This window comes from Anolis carolinensis, chromosome 1 (assembly GCF_035594765.1).
Source record: "Anolis carolinensis isolate JA03-04 chromosome 1, rAnoCar3.1.pri, whole genome shotgun sequence".
Lineage (NCBI taxonomy): Eukaryota > Metazoa > Chordata > Lepidosauria > Squamata > Dactyloidae > Anolis > Anolis carolinensis.
Window position 1 is genome coordinate 241,377,365 of NC_085841.1, and position 22,841 is coordinate 241,400,205.

General features: G+C 41.3%; 1 protein-coding gene across 2 annotated transcripts in view; it reads right to left on the reverse strand.

Moving 5' to 3' along the window:
• The window catches only part of stk36 (serine/threonine kinase 36), a 24,572-nt gene continuing 1,731 nt past the window's right edge, over positions 1 to 22,841 (reverse strand). For both annotated transcript variants that reach the window (XM_016994092.2, XM_016994089.2), the window contains 26 exons: positions 22,077 to 22,167; positions 21,825 to 21,965; positions 21,318 to 21,395; positions 20,423 to 20,553; positions 20,088 to 20,337; positions 17,448 to 17,541; positions 17,173 to 17,342; positions 16,889 to 17,079; positions 16,655 to 16,769; positions 16,420 to 16,563; positions 14,969 to 15,148; positions 13,810 to 13,907; positions 12,306 to 12,411; positions 10,809 to 10,950; positions 8,765 to 8,892; positions 8,500 to 8,604; positions 8,230 to 8,325; positions 7,704 to 7,798; positions 6,395 to 6,458; positions 5,580 to 5,690; positions 5,373 to 5,447; positions 4,402 to 4,573; positions 4,031 to 4,178; positions 1,984 to 2,143; positions 954 to 1,691; positions 1 to 355 (listed from right to left, as the gene is read on the reverse strand). In XM_016994092.2, coding sequence (XP_016849581.2) covers positions 209 to 355; positions 954 to 1,691; positions 1,984 to 2,143; positions 4,031 to 4,178; positions 4,402 to 4,573; positions 5,373 to 5,447; positions 5,580 to 5,690; positions 6,395 to 6,458; positions 7,704 to 7,798; positions 8,230 to 8,325; positions 8,500 to 8,604; positions 8,765 to 8,892; positions 10,809 to 10,950; positions 12,306 to 12,411; positions 13,810 to 13,907; positions 14,969 to 15,148; positions 16,420 to 16,563; positions 16,655 to 16,769; positions 16,889 to 17,079; positions 17,173 to 17,342; positions 17,448 to 17,541; positions 20,088 to 20,337; positions 20,423 to 20,553; positions 21,318 to 21,395; positions 21,825 to 21,965; positions 22,077 to 22,160 — 3,963 coding nt within the window. In that variant the 5' untranslated portion in view covers positions 22,161 to 22,167 and the 3' untranslated portion in view covers positions 1 to 208. The remainder of the gene's footprint in view (positions 356 to 953; positions 1,692 to 1,983; positions 2,144 to 4,030; positions 4,179 to 4,401; positions 4,574 to 5,372; positions 5,448 to 5,579; positions 5,691 to 6,394; positions 6,459 to 7,703; positions 7,799 to 8,229; positions 8,326 to 8,499; positions 8,605 to 8,764; positions 8,893 to 10,808; positions 10,951 to 12,305; positions 12,412 to 13,809; positions 13,908 to 14,968; positions 15,149 to 16,419; positions 16,564 to 16,654; positions 16,770 to 16,888; positions 17,080 to 17,172; positions 17,343 to 17,447; positions 17,542 to 20,087; positions 20,338 to 20,422; positions 20,554 to 21,317; positions 21,396 to 21,824; positions 21,966 to 22,076; positions 22,168 to 22,841) is intronic.

Sequence of the window (22,841 nt, forward strand, 5' to 3'; positions counted from 1 at the left end):
TTTTTCAGGAAAGAAATATGATTTTATTATAAGTACATAATACAAAATAAAAACACAAAAGAATTTTAGGCCTATGTTCTAGCAAATTTTTGAAAGCTTCAATAAACAAACAGGGAAGTTCTTCGAAGTCACAAAATGCCTTCTGTTTTGAGGAGGCAGTTTCTGACCACCTTTTCCAAAGGAAAGATAAAAAATCTTTCTGTAGTCCTCAAGCACTTTGGGACGGTTGCAGAAGTTGGATCAATTTTTTGCAGTGCTGTGTTGATGAAGGCCAAGGGTGGCTATAGGCACTATTCTGAAACTGGTCAAGGGTAAGTGCTTCCAACTTCTCACATGCCCTGAGTGATACCAGCACCTAGACAAGAGATTGTGATAAGTGTTCAGTGACCTGGTGTAATATCTCCCCATCCCCCTGCCCTTGATGGCCAGCTTCTTCTGAACAAGCAATTGTCGGGGCTCAGAGAATTTTCAAGAAGGAAAACTGTTGTAACCAATTGGCACCAATATACCATTCCCTGGCACATTACTGGGAAACTGTTGTTAGTCCCATATATCATATAGCACTCAATAAAGGCATATCAATGTCTACTAGTTACAAAGATTAGAGGAACAGGAACCAAAACAAGATGGAGCTCCTTTAAAACTGATTTCTCTTACCTTAGTAGCACCCATTACCATCAGCTATAATGGTAGCAAACACTCTTACAGCTTGTTTTGTTACAAGGAACCTACCAACAGCATTTCCTTTTTGTTCTAATCTTCCAAGGTGTGTCCAATTTTGATGTGCAAGTGAAGGATGTTAAGCCCCCCCCCCCCCCCGGTTACTTTTAAAACCTGCTACAGGGAATCTGAAAATAAGAATTCCAATATGCATGTTAGTGCATTAATTGAAGCTCAGTGAGCTGAGAATCCACAACATTCCCCCACCAATTCCACAGCAGCACAACTCATACCTGGCGAATCCTGGGCTGATGGCTCATGGAGCGGAGAGCAATTAGGGCAGCCTTTTGTACAACTGGCTGGGAATCATGGCAGGCAACATCCAGCAGAATATTGGGTGCTTTATTCTGTATCAGTGAATCCCCCAGTTCCACCGACTGCCAACCCAGATTACCCAGCGCTGAAGCCGCATTGCAACGGGTCTTTGCTTGAGGATCACCCAGGAGCCGAACTACACAAGGCACTGCTTTTCTGAGGTCCTGCATAAAAGGGCCAGCTTGGTAGGCTGCATTGCCAACAGCAAAACTGGCAGAGCGACGCACATGTCTATCATCATCTGAAAGTCGTTCCAGCAGGGATTTCAGCAGCCCAACCTGACCCTGTAGAATGTGAGGAAATTCCTGTCCATGGCGCAGAAGATTGCCCACAAGGCTGCAGGTTCTGGCACGGACCAGGCACTCCGAATGGCCCAGAAGATGGCTCAGTGCCTGGGAGGTGGAGCCAGAGAGAAGTTTCTCTAGAAAAGGCAGGTGAGATGGACTGGCCCGGGCTATATGTGTGAGGAGGGTGAGCAAGTCTGCAAGTAGGTGTACTTGGTCTGATAGGAAAATAGATGACAAGAAATCAATGGCATCTTGTGAGGTGGCTGCTCCCACCACCTGCTCAATGATCTCCTCATCACTCAGCACCAAGCGGCAGAGCAGACTCAATGGCAGCTCAGTTTCCGTACAAGGAAGATGGTGAATGCAAACCTTAAAAAAAAAAAAAACCAGGATAGCTCAATGTTTATTGTATTGCTAAAGATGGAACTTTTATCCTTCATCTCCCACAGCTGTAGAGATCATTCTTCAAAAACAATTTAAAAGGACAACATTGTTTTCCCAAGCACAGCCAACATAAAACAGGGTGAAACACATTCTTCTCTATAGAGCAGAAACAACTGGCAGAGGCAGAGACTGTACCATGTGAAAAAAGTGAGAGGGAAAGGGCCTCATCTTTCTAATGTGGAAGAATGGGCAGAGTTGAACAAAAAAAAACCTTTACCTGTAACAACTGGGCAGGGATTTCAGAGCCCTTCATATTAGTCAGAATTTGTTCTAAAATTTCAGGGTCCATATCCATAGCAAATGCGAAACAAAAGACTTGGCAGACTTGGAGCACAGTAGTTGTCACTAACTCTAAATCACCATCCTCGTGCAACTGCCTGAAAAATGGACAAGAGACGAGCCATGAACGAAATGCTCACTTCCAGAAATGAGTACTGCCTGGCCTGAATGCCTTAAGAAAGCTAGTCCATTAGAATGGCATGTCTACGTGGCCATGCTAAATGTGCAAGTTCTGTAAGATTTTATGGTTGACTAGCAAAACATACATATTGCCCACAAAATGTTCCAAATTTAGTCTGGAAAAGGAGCTTGACTAAAACCACAGAACCATTGCCAGTCAATGTAGGCAATACTGAGTTGGATGGCCCTCAACTGGTTGTATGATTTGGTATAAGACAGGCATCAATGTTCTACCTGCCACGGCCTGGACTTTAGCTGATAAATGCTGACACCTGAGCCAAAAAAAAGAAAAGAACAAAAACCCTGTTTGGCTTCAAAGGAACAAGTATTATATTCAAACTAAGGGATGCCTAGTTGTGCAAGACTGCACAAACAATCCTAATTTACATCATTTATTTAGAATACTGTATAGAGAATTAAGCTGAAAAAGGACAAAGAATAAGGTGATCATTAGAAGGCTAATGAAAGTCAATACAGAATAGTTTGAACACTGGACTATGACCCTAGAGAGCAGTTTTTGAATCCCTGCTTGGCCATGAAAATCCACTGGTAACATTGGACAAGTCATATTCTCAGTGGAAGGCAATGACCACCTTCTCTGAATATAGCAAGAACAAATAAAACCATGTGATAGATTCTCCTTGAAGTCACTGTAAGTCAGACATTACTTGAAAACAAGCATACAACAGCAACAATGAGGCTGATGCTAGAAGCTGAGGAAGCTTTAGTGAGGATGTGCAATCTACCTAGTGTTCCTTATTTCCTAATCCAACAATCTTTTAACATCTTTCCTGGCAAATATACATCCTATAAACTTTTGTTCCTAATAAGAAAACCAACAATCTTAAAAACCAATAACGAAGGCCAGGAAGTTTTGCAGAAGAAATAGATCTGAACTAGATGCACGAAGAAAGGTAGATGTAACCCCTTGAAGAGAAGGGAGATGAAGAAGGCAAAGGGACAGTGGCTAGTGATGGAGAGAAAAAAGAAAAGTAAAAAAGAAAATAGTGAAAATTTTGACATGAGGGATGTGGATAAATTGACTATAGGGAGGAAATAAAGAAGAACTTTCTTAGGGAATGGGATCTATCTTTGAACTTTTGGGGGAAGGAGGGAAAGCATTTTAGAATAGGCTCCATAATTTGGTCTGTGTTATAATCTTAGCTTGTAATTGTTAGATGATGATACTTTTGCTAAAGGGAAGAATGGGTTAATGTTTTACTGGGAAGGAGGAGCAAGGTAGTATATGACTGTCTTCAACCCAAAGGATGTGAGGTCACTGCAACTGGAGGGGTGAAAGGGGGAAAATAGTGTAATAGGAAACAATTATTGTAGGCACTTCTGAAGTATATATGTTTTATGTATACATTATGTGTCTAGATTTTGTCAAGGGGAGGGAGGAGAAGCAATCATACCAATGATTTGTATTTGACTTTGATTAAAAATGTAATTTTTGCAATATGATTGTTAAAAAATAAAAAGTTTTAAATCCTATAAAAACAAATTCTCATACACATTCATGGTGGTAATAAAATAGCTAGGGGAACACAGAAACTCTTATATTACATGCACCACTTTAATCTCTACTGGCAGCTTTGTTATTAGAACAGAAGTTGAAAGGAGGAAAGAAACAAAAGTAAGGTTTGGAATGGGAAAGATGGTGGAACTGCAGAATAATACCAGCTGTATTTGGATAAGCAAGAGGCATGGTTCTATGCAATACCCTCCCTCTAATCTCACATGCCATTAAACTTCTGTTATTCTGTCCCTTCTATAGGCCAACTTGGGATATGTCTGTTACTTACATTTGGGCCAAGCACTCTAGGAAATCTGGGTCCAGCAGCTTGTTCAAAACTGCCATGATAAGCCCATTGGGCTGGGCCATCTGGAGAAGACACTGGTGGGGCTCACATGTGAAGACAAAGAGTGTTAAGCTGAGGAAGAACGGGGTTCCTACAGGGCAGGAAAGAAAAACAAGAATGCCATATATGTCCATTCAGTGCTGTCCTACGGCTCCCAACCTAAAGTTGACTGTCATGCCCAAATAGGCAACCATAGAGAAATTAAAATAATTACATGCATCCTCGTGAAAACCATGACATCCCAGGCTCTGCTTTGTCCTGGGGACTGCAGGATGGGGGTTTCTGGAAAGCTCGGGTTGCATAGGAGATTGTACCTTGAGGTGAAATGAGGTCCCAGTCTGGCTCTGGTGCATGTTGGCCAGCTCCAGAAGTCTCTCCTTCTAGCATTGGCTCTTGAGTGGTCATGTGGAGCACCATAGCAAAAAGATGCCACACGATGCCCCAGAGCTCCGAAGCAGCAAATTCCCGCACCATTGCTACATCCCCCTGGCAGGAGAGGGACACACCAATCAAAATGAGGCTAGAATACCTTGTCCTCTGCAGTCAGCAATTTGGCCTAACATGACATTTGTGGGTGTTCCTTTTGCAGCTTGATACACTGCCTCAGACAAAGGTTTTCTTACTTGGCCCTCACTTGGGAACTAGAGAAAATGCTAAACATGATTGGGCATCGTTGCTAAGGTGGCCACATCAAAAACTGAATATACAGTTTGCATGATAGAATAATTAATTCTGTGTCTTTTATATCAAAGGGGAAATTACCAATATGGGACTGCTAAGAAACAGTGATACAGTATGCATCTAGTTAAGAGTTCTGGAAAAAACATTTCATTGGATTTTCTTCATTCACTGCTTTATACTTTCCTTGACATGCTACACTATCGTCACAGTGGTTTTTTTCCAGTTTGGTTCAGCAAATAAGTCTGAACCATATATCTAGAAAATAACCGTAGAGTTCACCATATATATCTATACAATTGTAGTAGCAATTGGGATTTGTTGAGATCCTGTCTTTCTCTTCTCTCCTATGATGTAGCTGTCTCCTCAGTTTGGGGCAGAGCTATTTCTAAGCATTTCCATGAGCAGGAAGGGCAATCTTTCTGTTTTTCCCAACTGGCTCCAATAGTATCCCTACATCTCCTTACTACTGAGTCACTTCTGGGAGAGGGGGTGGAATTTAAATAAAACTTACTATTATTTATTCTTAATTCCTGCTTCTTGGATAATTACTCCTTTTAAATAATAAAATGCAACTACTTTGTGAGACATGGAAAGAAACACAAACCTCACTTAACACATGCAGTAGTAAGATCAGCAGGCCATCGTAGAAGCCAACTCCCATAGGAGGTGGCAGGCAGGGCTAGGAGACATAAAAGAAGATATGTATCCAGACCTGAGCCAGGTATTGGAGCCTTGAGCCAGGTACTGGCACAACACAGATAAGGTCCTCCATTTCCTAATATGTTTCCATCTATTTGCAGAATGGTCTTACCTCCGCAGATTCTGTGAATGCAGTAGCTATAGCTGTCAAGGCTTCCTCCCACCTGAGCTTCACAGCAGCGCCATGCTGAATGAAATATGTAAGTAGCAATGCGGCAGCACTCTACATGGGAAGAAAACCACACGTCTATCTATACTTCTGTCTCTTGCATTGCTGCATGTAGAAGAATCAACATGCTCTTAACTGGGTATGGAATGAGTACAGGCAGTCCCCAAGTTACGAATAAGATAGGTTCTGTAGGTTTGCTTTGAAGTTGCATTTGTAAGTAAGTTGGAACAGGTACATTTTGAAATGTATCTTCAGCCAAATATATAAGCTTTGGATAGCACAGGGAAGAGTTAACACTTCTGTGGTGTTGTTTTGCTGTCTATGCCCCTGAGAATCCAGGGACAGGGATCCAGAAGGAATATGTTCCTGCTTTATGCCATAATATCCATGCTACAAGTGTATATTAAATCTACCCCAAGCAGACATAATACACACTTCTCACAATGCATGAAATTGATGGGGTAATAGAGTAGCAGCGCTTTTCACAATCCATGAAGTTCTGTCTCTGACACCTCTAGTTAACTATCAGAGGAGAATGGCTGAGACCATCCCTTTATTTTATTTAAAAATTTATACAGCAGTGTATGAAACACTTTCTGTAGCTTCTTAAACTTGCCACGAAGTAGAGGCTGTCTAGGTGTCCCCTCAAGTACACTACCTACAGCACAATTTAGTAACAGATAATATCTATGAGGCATTAGGAAATTATATAGAAACTTCTGTACTCTATCACAGAGGCTGTTCGCAAAATGACTCACTAAAACAGAGGCAGTTGCTCCAGAGTTGAAAAGCTTCATAGTCTCATTCAGCACAATATCAGATCTAAAATACCACCCAGAAATAATAGCATTAGAAGAACAGAACAAATCTCATCAAGGTTTCATTGTCTTTAAAATCAGCTAATTAACTCTCTCTCAAAAGCAGCCACCCTTTGGATTTAAAATCAAGATATGAATTAGGCTTGAATGTATATCAGCAGTTCCACTTTGCTTCCTATGATATACACTGTCTACTTCATTTGCGTTATTCTTCCGAACAATCTGTATAGATAATCCCATGTACAGAGCATAGACTACTAATACTGAATTATCCCTGTCCAGATGGAGCTGTAGATGGACCAGCAAATGAAACCAGTAGAAGGCACTTGTGCTAATACCTTCTGTGCTTCACAGCAGTAATGGATATAGAAGAATTCACAAACTATGAACCCAACCATTCAGCATCTGAGGAGCCTCATTCAGAACAGACAAAACAGCATTTTGAAAACAAGCTCAGAGGCAATGCCTTCAAAATGGAGAATAGCATTGCTATAACATCAATAGCTCTTCTATTAAGCTTCAACTGCCATTTTGAAAACAGCAACCATTTTGAAAACGAGCTCAGAGGCAATGCCTCCAAAATGGAGAACAGAAGTGCTATAACACTGATAGCTCTCCCATTAAGTTGCAACTATCATTTTGAAAACAGCCACTTTAAAAACAAGCTCAGAGCCAATGCCTTCAAAATGGAGAATAATATTGCTATAGCACTGGTATCTCTCGCAGTAAACTGCAACTGTCATTTTGAAAACAACCATTTTGAAAACGAGCTCAGAGGTGATGCCTCCAAAATGGAGAAGGACATTGCAGTAGCTATGATATCTCTCCTAAAAAGCTGCAACTGTTATTTTGAAAACAGCAGCCGTTTTGAAAACTGACCTGCTTTGCGCTCCCCTATAACAAACTGATTTAAAGAACAGAAATAAATGTGAAGGGTGAGAGACTAAAAGAGGAATAAGTATTTTGGTCCCAGCGATGGCTGAAAAGCAAATCAAGGGATGGCAGCAACCAAACCCCCCCCCCCCCCACAAAACCCACAAAAAACTTAGCTTCCCAGTTGAACAAGTATAAACAAGAATTAAAAATCAATTGTAGTGGATTGCTCCTCCTGCCATTCCAGAATGAACCTTCACGGAAAGTATAATTTCTCATTTTTTACCAATCAGTGCCAAATGTGAAGTCTCAGCTGTCTGTAGCCCACCTTCTAAGATGCATGATAAGACATAAAAACAGCTAACAAAACACTTACTGTGATGGGAGAAACTGGAGCTGAAGCATCAGCAAGGAGAAGAGTCTCAATGAGGCTTCAGCAGTCTGCACCTGAGCAGCTTCATCAAGTAGGACCTTTTGAAAAGAAAGAGGCTCAATGCTAAGACCCTGTTCTCCACAACCCACCTCCTTTTAATCCTCCTATAAAGCACTGATAGAGACTCCCTAGTTTTATTTCTATATTGCTTTACTCAATGGGACATTTCAATGACTTGCCAACTTCCAATCCTTTCTATGTCCTTCTTATCTCCCTCCTGCGTCTCCTGGTAATATAATTTCTCATTTCCTGCCCATAAACTCAAATGCTGAAATCCTTGGGTGTAGTAACTGTAGGGGAAAGACAACTGGAAAAACCATTGCTGATTTGAGCACATCAGGACAGATGCAAAGGCCTATAAGATGGTTCCCTGCTTTCCTCACCACAAAGCACAACGGAGCAGTTGGAGGACTAGGGCCTTCAACACTAGACAGTTCTCTTTGTAGCATAAATATGAATGAATGAATACCTTGCCTTGAAGGTGACAAATCAGGGAGTTTAGCATTTCAGGTGTTGCTAAATGATGGCAGAGAGTCTGACTGACATGGCCACAGGCATACAGGACCTGGTCGATGGGAGCACAGAGACACAAGAAGACCACAAAATCATAATCTATTACTTCATCAGCAAGAAGGGAAGAAGAGAAAGCATTAATGCAATTTGTACTGTGGGATAAGGTGACTAGACATCTCTTCTCCAACCCACATAAAAACAAAAGGAACATGAAGAGAGGTGTTACCTTTAGGCCATGCAAAGAAGAGGCTGGATGATTAACTGCTAAGATTAAGCTTGCCAACAGCCGGTTCTCTTTCTCAGTGAGCTTCTCAGCTATGTACTGGGAGATCTGCAAGATTTTTTTTTTGCAAATAAAGGGGTGATATTGATTATAATAGAGAGCAGCAGAAGTCCAGTGCAATCTGTACTAACATCTTTACCAGTTCTCTACTATTTGGGGAAGTTGTTCACCAACTATTCAGAACCATAAATGCCAAGAAAACTCCCACCTTCTTTTTTGCCTTTTGACAAACGGTGTGCCTTCCAGGGATGACACAAGATGCAGCCAGGGCTTTTGCAAAGGCAGCTCCCATGAGCTCATTCCAGTGCTGCTTTGACCTTGCTTCTTTGGGGGGCACTGTTAGATGAAAAGGGACAGAGAAGAGCATAACCATGCAAGAAGCTGAAAAGAAATGCACCTGACCTCTGTATCTTAGTATGGAAATCTCCAGTTCAGAGAGTGATCCAAAAAAATGTATGAGCTTCCTTTTCTAATGGTCTAAAATATCTTGGGAGATAGTTGGACTTCTGCAGTAAGAAAGAGATTCTGCTTTTCACATGGTGAACAGCACTTACTCCCTGCAGAAATTACAGTCCATCCATAACCTCCTCGGGAATATCACCTTTGCCACTGTAGATGTGGAATTCCTACATACAAACATCCCACACAAGAATGAACTACAAGCTGCTAGGAACATCATTCCAGATGGGACCATAGCAGACACAGCTGCCAAGGTCTGCCACATTGTTTTCAGGCACAACTACATCACTCTTCTTAGTAACACATAATGGTACTTAACTCCTGCACTCAAAAAAAACTCTCTTCTACCAGAGGTTCGATGATGATACATTCACAATACAGACTCACAGAGAGCACTCACTCAGGACATTTCACCAGATTTTTAACTTCTTCTACCCTAACATCAATCTCAGCCTGAAATGATCAACAGAACAAGATCACTTTCTGGAAACCACCATACAGCTACACAATGGAAATCTAAGTGCTGCACTCTTTCACAACTCACTGACCACTATACATACATATTTGCTTCCAGTTGCCATCCTGAACACACCACCAAATCCATAGTTTATAGCCAAGCTCTCCAGACAATCGCATCTGATCAGATCCACAAGACAAGGACACCCAGTTCAAGGAATTACAATAAGCATTCCTGAAGCTACAATATTAACACGAAGCAAATAAATAAATAAAAATCCACAACGCAATATCCCATCCTCACGAAATCTCTCTCAGCCACTATATCACATCTCCTTTTCGGTCACCAGTCAGAATCATACTACGTTCCAATACTCTCTCCACCATTCATATGATAATCCACTCACCCTGGCTTTAGGCAACAGCTTTCTTCCTGCCTTCATCCTCCAACAACCCTCATCACAACCACAAGTTTTACACATACAGCTTTCTCATAAAATTTTATTCCAAGGCAACTGATGAAGTAGTCTTACGTCTATGAAAACATATTCATCCATCTTTTTTCTCTCAATTACTATCAATAGTGCTACAAAATCCCTTGCACATTATCCAGACTAACATGGCTGTGTCTTTGAATTCTAGCACTATTTATTTACATATGATTCAGAACCAATTCTATCAAAAATAGGACAATGGTAGGCCAAATACCATCTGCAAAGTATTAAAGAAATGCCCTCATTCTCTCTCCCCTAGATCTTGCTTTTGGAAAAGAGATGTCTGAAAGCTTGGTGTGTGTAATGACCAACCCTTCTGTTATTTTTGTTTCATCTCTACTCCCAGCATCTGTCCAAAAATCCAAACACCGTAGAATCTTGGTAGTGTAAATGGTGAAAATATACTGTAATAAACACATTGTGTCATTTTAATTCAGAAGAAAGCTTCAACTGTTCTTTGTGACACTGCCATGTACCATAGTCTGATTGCCCATCTAGCACAGTGACAAAATCACTTTCATGATATGACCCTCAACTAGCAAAGTGGTAAACTGAGGTAACGAGGGCACATGCAATTGTTACAAATCTGTGAAGGATTTGCAACAATTGTTAGTCCTCCACAGTCAAAATGGACATGTTTTGTTTGTGGAGCTTTTACATTCTCCTCTAAGGGCCTCATCACACAAGCATTTATCCACTTCTGTTTCTGCCTGCTGCAGTATTCTGCAGTTTGTAGTTTGCTGAAGCCCAGGACCTGTCTGGCTGAGCTGTTTAAAGGCCCCTCCCTAAAGTGGATTTAAAATGGATCCAAACTCTAGTATGGTTATTAAATTAGCATCTTACCTTCCTGGATGATTTGCTCACAACTGACACCATGGCAGAGTGTGTCCAGCAGAGGGCAATGGTTCTCAAGCAAGCTGGTATAGAAGGGGATGGAGATGGAAGGGCAGGCATTATCCATACTCTGACACAAATGAGTGAAGCACTGGAAGTTTAGGAAACAAGACCTGCTTTTACCAAATGGGAATGGAGCACAATTGAAAACTGGGGGTGATACCTCCCAATGTTACACACTGCACATGTATTACTGGAATCAGAGCATATATAATCAGCTGAGAGGGTTGAGCAAACAACTGATTGAGAATTTAATGTCATTTTGACATTAAAGGGAGGCAAGTACAATTAAACAGGATTACATGCAGCTTTTAAAAATGCTATGTTTACCTTTTATAACCATACTTTAAAAAGATAATTGGAAAATTATAAAAACAAAGAAAGGAGTAAAGAGAGTGATTTAAAGTTTGGAAAAGTAATTTCACATTGAGAAACTCAAGGGCTCTTTCTCAATGCATCATAACTGTGTATGTTCACGTAAGAAAGACCATCAATAGACTTTCAGATTCACAGAGAATGGTGAGTCTATCACAACTGTTCTCTGTTCTGTCCCTGTTCTCTATAAACGCCTTTCTAACTTTTAGCTGATTACAGTGTTTCCACAGAGCAAGGTTCCAAGTTTGTTTTCTTGTGGGAGAAAATCTGTCTTGACTGAAAACAATTGCCGTTGTTGGAGGTTTTTCTTTTTTTTTCCGTGTCAGGAGCGACTTGAGAAACTGCAAGTCGCTTCTGGAGTGAGAGAATTGGCTGTCTACAAGGACGTTGCCCAGGGGACGCCCGGATGTTTTGATGTTTTACCATTCTTGTGGAAGGCTTCTCTCATGTCCCCGCATGGAGTTGGAGCTGATAGAGGGAGCTCATCCGCGCTCTCCCCAGGTGGGATTCGAACCTGGCAGCTTACAGATCAGCAGCCCAACCTTCAAGTCACAAGGCTTTAACCCACTACTCCACCAGGGGCTCCAAGTTGTTAGAGGTGGTGGGAAAAGATTCAGGTTAAAGCCTCTCACAACGTAGAGTAACCTCAAGAGGCCTCATTGTGAACAGCAAGGCTTCCTTCTCCATTCCATTCCTGCATAATCTCGTGGTCTCAGCTGGGAAAGGAATTTGAGCCCCTTCATCTCTGTCTATTGAGATGTGTGGAGTGCATATGTATACATCTTCATAATTGTCAGCCAGCCAGTCAGCCATAGATGTGGCTTTTGGGGTACCCCTTCTACACAGAACACTACAATTAGGCCAGACAAAATAAACCATAAACAATTGTGGTCTGCATCATTGGCTTGAAGCCACCTCTCCTGAACAGAGAAAAGCCTTGTATGGAAGAGGTTGCAGGTAGCACTATGTGTTGCTCAAGGCACTGAATGGTGAAGTTTCAAACAGATAATGAATGAGAGAGTTAGGACATGAAGTTGCATTACAAAAGACAGAGCAGAAGCGAACCCTTACCACAAGGCTTTGTTCCCGCAGCCTGCCCTCTTGATCTGTGGGCTGAGCCAGCAATGCTGGTAACAGAGTGAGGAAGTGATTAGCAGAGCTCTGGAATGCCTGCAAACTTTAAAAAAAATCTGTGTATATATAAGATTGTTGTAACCACAGAACCACATATCTTCATGCCCGGGGGAAATGGTCTCTAGGAATTTGCTGGCTCCTCCAACACAATTCTATGGTATGCCAGGACCGGAAGTCATGTAACCGAATGGAATTCAATTATAGCCATGATTTTAGGTAACCATGGTATGACTGGGAACCTATCCTCAACAGATACAGGAGTCTTAATGTATTAAACTCAATCTTCCCTAATCTGGAACCCCTAAGAAATACTGGACTACGATTCCCATCATCATAAAGCTAGTGATTGAAGGAGCTGAAATTCAACATATTTAGATAAGAACAGTTTAAGAAAGCCTCCATTAGATACAAGGCATTAGCCATGACATGGATTCAAACTGCAGGGAAAAAAGATTCCACCTAAACACTAGGAAGAACTTCCTGATGGTAAGAGCTGTTCAGCAGTGGAATACGCTGCCTGGGAGTGTGTGGAGAACATGGATATAGTCAAAGTAGCATCTGGAATGCCCTCAATTCTCCTTATGCTTTGTGTTTTGATTAAGTTGTAGAACTGAACATGACAAATTATGTCCCCAAGTAGATGCCTTGCATTATATAAGGACAGAGCTTGTCATAGGATGGGAAAATGCCTTGGTCAGACCACACCTGGAATACTGTGTCCAATTTTGGGCACCGCAGATGAAGGGAGATGTTGACAAGCTGGAAAGCGTCCAGAGGAGGGCGACTAAAATGATTAAGGGTCTGGAGAACAAGCCCTATGAGGAGAGGCTTAAAGAGCTGGGCATGTTTAGCCTGCAGAAGAGAAGGCTGAGAGGAGACATGATAGCCATGTACAAATACGTGAGGGGAAGTCATAGGGAGGAGGGAGCAAGCTTGTTTTCTGCTGCCCTGCAGACTAGGACACGGAACAATGGCTTCAAACTACAGGAAAGGAGATTCCACCTGAACAGCAGGAAGAACTTCCTCACTGTGAGGGCTGTTTGGCAGTGGAACTCTCTCCCCCAGACTGTGGTGGAGGCTCCTTCTTTGGAAGCTTTTAAGCAGAGGCTTGATGGCCATCTGTCGGGGGTGCTTTGAATGCGATTTCCTGCTTCTTAGCGGGGGGTTGGACTGGATGGCCCATGAGGTCTCTTCCAACTCTACTATTCTATGATTCTATGAAAATGTACCATTTTAGAATTGGAAAAAAACATAAAAGCCATCCAGTGCCATGCAGGAACACACAGTCAAAGCACTCCTGACAGGTGGCCATCCAGCCTGTTTAAAAACCTCCAGAGAAGGAGATTTTTTGTGTCTGTATTTTCTACCCCCAGCTTGATTGAAACATAGTACTCTTCATATTATTTCTTTTCATATTCTATTTGACTTCGATATTCCTTACCTTTGCTTTTTTCCATCTTTCTCTCGGTTGAAATCACTGGCAAAGAAAACGGTCATCACAGCCATTAAGTCAGTCAGTAGAGTGATGTGCCAGGGCTGCTGTGAAACAGACAAAAGAGGTATATGTTCGCAAGGGCTGGATTTCTGAAGGGATCCCCACAAAAAGAAGTAATGAGGAAAATAATTGGTCTCAGTTAGAGATATTCTTTGTTAGAAAGATAAAGAAGAGAAATGCTAACAAAGTTCTAAATTAAATAAGCTGAATTCTGTGCCAAGTTATCAAGATGAAGAAAATCAGTTTAAAAATCCCTACAGGCAAGGCAATTTTACATAACAATGCCATCCCAAAGTTAGAATGACAAAAAGTCAACTTCCAAATAATCTTATTTAATTTTAAATAAATGTTTCATGTTCCAAGTGTAAAGGAAGTAGCCATGTAAAAGACAGCATGGAAGCTTCCAGTTGTCAATTGTTGAAGTGCTCAGTTACTCCCTTATATTTTACTACTTGTCCATCCCTCGTTTCTTCTCTTCTTCCTAGGGCTCTTCTACACAGCCCTATATCCTAGAATATCAAGGCAGAAAATCCCACATTATCTGAGTGTGAACTCAGATAACCTAGTTCAAAACAGATATTGTGGGATTTTCTGCCTTGATATTCTGGGATACTGAGCTGTGTGGAAGGGCCCCAATTACCCTACAATCCAGGAAAAAATAGCTGAAATTTTGTGGATACCCTAACAGCGCAGGCAGTTTTGAGAAAAGCAGTGTAGGACAATTGTTAGAATTCTGAACTTCAACTTGAGAAATCATGTTTAAGTCCCCTTTAACCAATAAAACCCACTAGGAGAACTTGGGATGATCATTTATTCTCAGCTTGTTCTATCTCTCATGGTTATTGTCAGGAAGAAGTGGCAAGAGGAGAGCCAGTATCCCGCCATGAACTCACTGAAGAAACAGTGGGCTATCAACGTAACCAATAAAATCAACTATGCATATTAAGTATGTTATTTTCATAACCAATGTTTATTTCTTCTAAGTGTATCAATTCAAATGTCATGCATTACAAAGAGAAGTAGATACAGGCAAAAGAATGGACTGCTATTTACCCCGACGCTTTACCACTTCAAAATACAACCTACTCTCCTAAGCAGCTCCTACCTGTTTGATATTGAAGCTCTTCAGGATGCTCTCCACTAGTTGCATGAGAAACTGGGGCAGTCCTATGTCATTGCAGAAGGAGCAGAGCAGGTCAGAGTCACAGCAAGTTCCTAACAAGTTACTGATGACATGAAGAGCAGGACGAAGATGGGATGCTCCCTCTAGCATTCCCTCCAGGACCTGATGGGAAATGGAGGTGGGGTGGCGGCGGCAAGGTATACCAACATACAACTCATCTCAAAACAGACTAAGAACCCTTGTAAAGGTACATCACTGCCTGAAACCATAAAATGCTTTCATAAAATGTAAAACACTGGTTCTGCTATCAGTTTGAGCAGTTCCAGACAGGAATAAAACTTCTGCTGAAGTGAGTTTAAAAAATCTGCTTCAGCGTGGGTTTTTGTCCACACAAAGTGCTCAGAACCAGAGCTTTCCTGGGCAGAGTATCTAGATGCCACCCCAGTAACTACCAGGATGGCACCCAGGCACCCAGATGCTGAGAGGACACCCAACACCTTAAAATTTAAAGGAAACTTATCCGACTGCCATTGAGGTAGTTCTTGAGTCCTCCTGGAGCAGGAGACCGGGAAGGGAGGGGGAGGGAGGAGAAAAATTGTTTCCCCCCCTCCACATTTCTATGCACTAGGAGGACTCAAGGAGTACTTTAATGGTGGCTGGGTTAAGTTTTTCTTAATTTTGAGGGTAGTTTTGGGGGAGCGAATGGGTGCCCTCTCAAGTTTTCTGGGCTCATGGAGCCTGAAAAACCAAGATGTCTGTGTGAATTGGGCTCAGGGATCACGTGACACTGACTCCTGGGCCCAGTCCACACAGGGCCCACACCTGGTGAGGCCTGGATTTTACCTAAAATCTGGGTCTTACCAGATATCTAATTAATTTGGAACAAAGCAGGGAAACTCTACTTTGTTTCGAATTAATTTGCTTTTATCTGAGGCATCATTTGGACATCTCACATAAAAGTGAGACAGGTCCCGCATTTTTGGGCCTATCTGGAAGGGCCCTTTGTCTACAATTACATTTTAATATAATATTGCCATCCCTAACTTCATCCTGTATAGAGAGTTTGTCTAATTGGCATGCCTTCACCTTAGATACTTTTTCAGTAGACCCTATGCATTGATAAGGTTTCCCTTTCAGGCCCCACTGTCATATAATCCAGACTATCAAATCAGAAAATCTACATTATCTGCTTTGAACTGAGTCTGCAATCCCATATAATCCAGTCCAAAGCCAATAATCTGGATTTTATATAGCAGTGTAAAAGAGGCCTTAGTGTCCATCTATGGAATGTGTCATTCCTACAAATACTGCTCAAGTAGCAAAACCAGATCTTACAATTGAAGAGTATTTCTACTAATGAATATCATGTAAGATATTGATCCTAGTCACAGCACACAGACACTGTGAATTTTATAATTTTGTAAGCAGCTCACCTGTTGACCAGAATCCTTGAGCCGGACCCTGATCCGCTGAACAAATGCAGGATCTCCCAGAAGGCTCAGTGGGGCACTGAGGTGCACATGTGTAGAATTTGTGGCATCTATGAAGTGTTGCCATTCTTCATCACTATCCATCTCCTAACAAACAATGAACACCAATGAAGACCACAATGATCAAGAGGCCATGGAAGAACTTCCTTGCTATTTTGGCATCGAGGAATGTGCTCACCTCAGTTTCCAGATCAACAGTATCAATGCTGCGTCTGCCTCGGGTCTTTATTCTGCAACTTTCAGGCTTCATTTCTTGGAATTCGCGTTCATAATCCTGTGTGATCCAGTTCTCTCTGTCCATGGAGAAGATGGAGGAGAGGCTGAAACCATTCTACACAGCAAGGTGGAGCTTCTATACTACATTCCTATTCCACTGCTCTACAACAAAATTAAAGATGTTTCTCCTCCTTACTGAAGCTTGGAGGATGGTTCTTTTTGCTCCCATTCTGTTTCCTTTTCTCCTAAAGCAAGGTGCTCTTCCATGCCAGGAAGTTTTTGATGCTGTCTGCTACTATCTGTCTGAGCAAGGCAAGCCTTACGTGAGTAGGTTTCACTCTCTTTGGAAACTTCTCCCTTAAGTGAAGCCTTGGGTTTCCCCATCTCCTGTAAAAGCAGACAATTAGACCAGAATGTAAAATGAACCTAGCACACTAATCTACAAGTGGCATTACAAGAACAATGTTGTATGTCTTTCACCTTTCGCCGCGCTTCCTGGGCCATCTTCTGCCGTGCCTTCCTCAAGATTTTAGACTGCCCACTTGGAGGGGTAAGTGAATGTGCCTGCTGCTCCTTCAAGGCCTGCAAATCAGGGGGCAATTTGCTGGTGAAGGGGTTCACTATGCCTTGATCTACTGTGTCATCAATCACTGCAAGAGAAGGTCCAGTTCAGAAAGTAGATGTGTATGGAGTGGTCAGGAGATCACACAAAACCGGACTGGGGAAAAAGTGTCAGCAATTGGTAAAATACTCACCAGTGACTTTCCCAGCAATGAAGGGATGATAGAGCAGCTCTGGCCAGGACAGACGTTCATGAGGGTTTTTCATCAGCAGACCTTGCAAAAAGCTCTACAACAAGATGAAAGAACCTTTATAGTTTTTCTACAATGTTATCTAGTAACGTGACCAAGAGCTTCAAAGATGATGCAAGTCCTTCATGATAAATGTAAAAGTCTCTTTATATAGCCCTACATATAATAATCCTGAGAATATTATTTTTGGTTCTGTGCTTTCAAAAGCTTTCAAAACTTCAGAAGAAGAAAAAATTTGAAACCATGATTGTAGATTATGCCTTTGGAAATTTGACGAGTTCAACAATACTGCTGGAAAGTATTTTTATGTAAAAGCATGTTTTCCAACAAATCTACCTTTTTCCAAGTCATGTCTGCACCAAATGATGAAAGAAAGAGAAGAAAAAAGAGAAACATGTATTTGGACCCACTAGAACATGGTATTGCTGGGAATATTGTAGCTGTGTACTCCTGCAAGGCAGAGTGTTGGATTAGTTGACCTTTGCAGTCCCTTCCAGCTATGATTCTATGATTGTACGAACTTGTGTTTTATGGCTCAATGTCATCAAACTCATGGTAAAAGTCACCTCATGGAGATCTCAGTCATAAGGGCATAGGAAAATTGAGTTGCTGCAATGGGGGTTGAGCGATGATGAAGGTGATCAGAATAGGCATGTCTGGCCCCCAAGGGAACACTATTCACTTGCATTTCTAGACCATTGATTCATATTTAAACATATATATTGGGATTCTCAAGTACAAGCATTTATTTAATTCTGAAATTTTATGTAGATTTCTATATATGCAGAATTACATGATGTGAACAGCCTTGCAAAAAAAATCTTATAATAAAGACGATTAAAAATATTCAGATTATTGGATGCTGATAGTGGGAGAGATTATGATAGCAACAACAACAACAACATTTTTTTTCTTACCCACCTCTCCTCACGGCTTGAAAGAGGTTACAACATGGCTAAAAATCATATATATGCCATATTTTAAGCCACATGGAGTTTCCGAATTTGGTACAAAAGTAGCCCAATGTGAAGTGCATTGTAGAAGTCCAGGTCCAACCCTGAAGTTACCAGTGCATGCAGTGGTATCTTTACGTCATACAAATCTCAGAGGGGGCACAACTGGAATATCAGGTGAAGCTGGTAGTAAGCACTCCTACCTGCGCTGACATTTGGACAGACAGATTCCGGAGCACTCCTAAGTTGCAAACACAGTTTATCAGGGGGAGTGTAACCCCATCCAGAACTGGTTGATACAGTTCCATCCCCAGATTAGGACCCTTAATAGCAAGCATCTCTATTTTGTCTGGATTCAGTTTCAATTTGTTTTTCCACATCCAGCCCATTACCTTCTTCAGGCAGTCATTCAGAAGAGACACAATATCCTTAGCTAGATGTCATCAGCATATTGAAAGGACTCCTCCCCATGCATCCAGATGATCTCTCCCAGAGGTTTCATGTAAATATTAAAAAGCATTGGGGATACAATGGCACCTTGCAGAATGCCATATAACAGCTCCTTTTTTTGAGGTGCTACTATCCCCAAGCACCACCACCTGGAACCCGCCTGAGAGGTATGACAGGAATCACTGCAACACAGTATCTGATTCCCAACCCCCCAGGCATTCCAGAAGGATACCATGGTTGATAATATCGAAATCCGCTGAAAAGTGTAAAAGCACCAACAGAGACACAAATCCCATGCCAGTGATCATCCAATAAGGCGACCATAGCAGTCTTAACTACATATCCTGCTCTGAAGCCAGTTTGAGATGGGTCTAGGAAGCGTGTGTCATCCAAGACTGCCTGACGTTGGAAGGCAACTGCCTTCTCAATCACTTTGCCCAAAAAAAGCAAGGTTAGACATTAGTCTGTAGTTATTAAGGTCCAGGGAGGGCTTTTTCGGCAGTCATTTAACTACTGTTTGTTTTAAATAGGATGGAAAATCCCCCTCTGAAAGATGCATTAATAATTTGTTGTATTTGAGCTCAAACTGCATCTCCTCCCTGGATGACCAGCCAAGATGGGCAAAGATCAAGAAAGCAGCAGCTTGTCCCCATAAACAGGACTCACCAATTAAAACCTATCTGGTGTAATCTCACTCACAAAGTTGCTGGACACCGTAACTGTTGGCTTCTGCTTCAATATTAGCATCTAAATTAGTTCTTATAAGAGTTTATATATGAAGTGGTTGTTAAATGCATCACAGTGAGCTACTGAAGGTTCTAATAATGGGTTCAGAGGAGAGGGTACCTGAGTAAAATCTCTCATTATTCTGAACAGCTCAGCTAGACATGAACAAGTGCAGAGAAGAAAGTTTTAAGCCACCTAAGGACTTCATGTTTCTTGTGGGAGAATGAATTCAGACCACAAAGATATACAGCATAATGCAGTAGATACAAAAGAAGCTTAGACATGGGAGATACAAAACTATAAATCCCTGTAGCAAAATGTTTCTTGGATAACCCCGAGCAAATCTATCAGGGGTGATACTTAATACAGCTGAAATCAAAATAAGGAAATTGTGCATATAAATGTGACCTGGACTCCTTAAGTGCAATGCAAAATATTTGTACAAAGAAACTACCTTGAAGTGCAGGCTCATATTTTTTGGCCACTTGACAGGATCCTTGATGATCAGGCTGACCAACTGGAAGATGCTGTTAGTGTAGAAGGGGGGAGTCCCCACATACAATTCATACAGGATGCATCCCACTGACCACAAGTCAGCTGTGTGGTCATATGGCTTCTCCTCTACTAACTCGGGGGACATATATAGTGGTGTTCCTTTGATAGATGTCAGTACCATGGTGTGAATACTCATTGCACGGGCAAACCTTCGCAGGAAAGATGGAAGAAAATTGAGAACTTTCATCTTCTGTAGCAGGAAAAATAGGGAACAGAATTTCTTAAATTACTTACCCAAAGTCACAGAGTTTGATTACACCTCCTTTTCCCAGTAAGATGTTTTGAGGTTTCATGTCACGGTGGAGGATCCGATGGGAGTGTAGGTAATAGAGTGCTGACACCAACTGAGAGGCAATAATCTGAACCTGAGGAAAAAATGGCAATCATGACACTTAGGAAAATGTCCATTTGTACTGTACTAATTACTATATGATCTTAAAAGATTTAGTACTTTCATATACATATTTTATCAAAAGTATCAAAAGTAAGAATTACAGTTCAAGGTTTTCCAAAATTTCCTTTTTCTTCAGCTAAAACTAGGGTAATATTTGTCCATCTCTCCATTATGACACCTTAATCATTCCCCAGGAAATACAACAGACTTATGCTAAGTTCATAGGTGGAAGAGTCATGGTACAGCTGGATCTGACCAACCTACTGAACATACTTATGCACAGGTTAAGGGCAGGCTTTGGGACAAAAATTATTGATTTTGATATGATGCATGGATAAGTTGATGGTCATTCTGCAGAGAGGGGAAAGCACCAATGCCGACTCAGGGAGCCAGCCACCTCCAGCCACCAACATTCCCTGCCCAGACATTCAGAAGGGAAAGAAGTGATGCCTTAGCAGACAGTAGGGAAGATTGGTCCTTCTTTTAGGTTCTCCCAGAATGGACAAAACTCTTGCTTTTTGCCACTCTACTCAGAGAAAGGGATGTTTCATTTTTATAAGAGTTACAATACAAATTCTTACACTGACACATGGATAAGTTGACCCAGGTTTTCTAGTTTGATTTGATTAATTTTTTAAGACTTATACATGAGTATATTCTACTACTTTCATTTTTGTGCACATATTTCTCTGCTTGTGCAAGCACTTGCTTGCTCATTCCTTTCAGATGACTTACCTGCTCCTCAGGCAAGTTCCCATCATCTTCAAGGATCTGAAAGAGTTCCCCTTCAGCATAATCTGTCACTACCACCACCTGGAGTATGAAAATCAGACCAGAAGGCAAATAATAAGGGGTAATATTATGACTATCATGTTTACACAGTTCAAGAGAAGATAATTCAACAGATATGCACGCATTTTGATGACTTATGTGGAAATTAGCCTTTGGGAGGGCTAAACATTCAGAGGTGAACACACTATGACATTTTGGAACAATGTTACAATTATGATAGTCTCAACAGAATCAGCAACAGATGTAGTTTATGAACCAGTGGGCCTTGAGGCAATCTTGGTGCTTGGCCCACTCCAGCTAGGAACTCACAAAGACATCACTGAAACACCATATATATCATGACACTTGTATAAACAAATGAAGCACTTTTTAAGTCTTTCCTTAAGGTCATCCATATAGACACTTTACCCAATTTCCACACTGAGAACAGTTTCCAAGCAAGTGTCTCACCTCTTTATCAGTCTCAAAACTGTCAAGCATCTGGACAATATTGGGATGATGAAGGCCCCTCATTATCTCAATTTCTCGCTGCAAATTCTTCAGCTCTTTCTGTGACCGACCCACTTTGGGGATAAACTTCAAAGCCACAATCTGTCAAAGTTTAAAAAAGGGATGTGTGAAAACATACTCTATTTTTCTATACCCACTGCATTTCTTATGTATCTCCCTGTCAATGACCACATCCCAATCTTCTGTTCTTACCTTTGTGGTGTATTTGCGACGTCCCTTATATACCCTTCCAAAAGAGCCTTCTCCAATCATCTCCAACACATGATATTGTTCCATGATAAGACTGTGGTAAGAAGAACAGATATGTATCCTGAAAATGCACAGATCCTCAACTTTTGACAGTTTTGCCTTTTTCCATAGTATCTTCATGGTGGCATTCATTCATATCAGCAGTAGACAACTATGGTCCTGCAGATATTTTGGCTACAACTTCTGTAATCCTAGCAGATACTGAGGAAGTTGTAGTCTAGCAAAATCTGGATGATACTGCATCCTATTCCTGCCTTAAAAGTGTGCTTCCACATGGGGCTTCTATGGTTTAATCCAGGGATTCTCAAACTATGCTCCTCCAGATGTTTTAGACTTCAGCTCCCAGAAATCCTAGCCAGCTTATCAGCATTTAGGAATTGTGGGAACTGAAGTCCAAAACATCTGGAGGAGCAGAGTTTGAGAAACTCTGGTTTAATTCAACTGCATCATACTGTGCTCACTTTGTAATCCTCCTGTTCCCCACCCCTTGTCCTTCCATGTATTTTCTTTTACATACATACAACTATTAAGGAGGAAAAGTTGGAATAGCTATACAATATTTTAACTTATAACTTCCATGTGCATGCCAATGTCAACATGTTTATTATGGGGGGTGCCATAATCTATGCCACATCAAGTTATAAAGGGTTAGCTATTTTAATGCTAGAATACGGTACAGATCAATGAGGAAAAAAACTAATTTCAGTA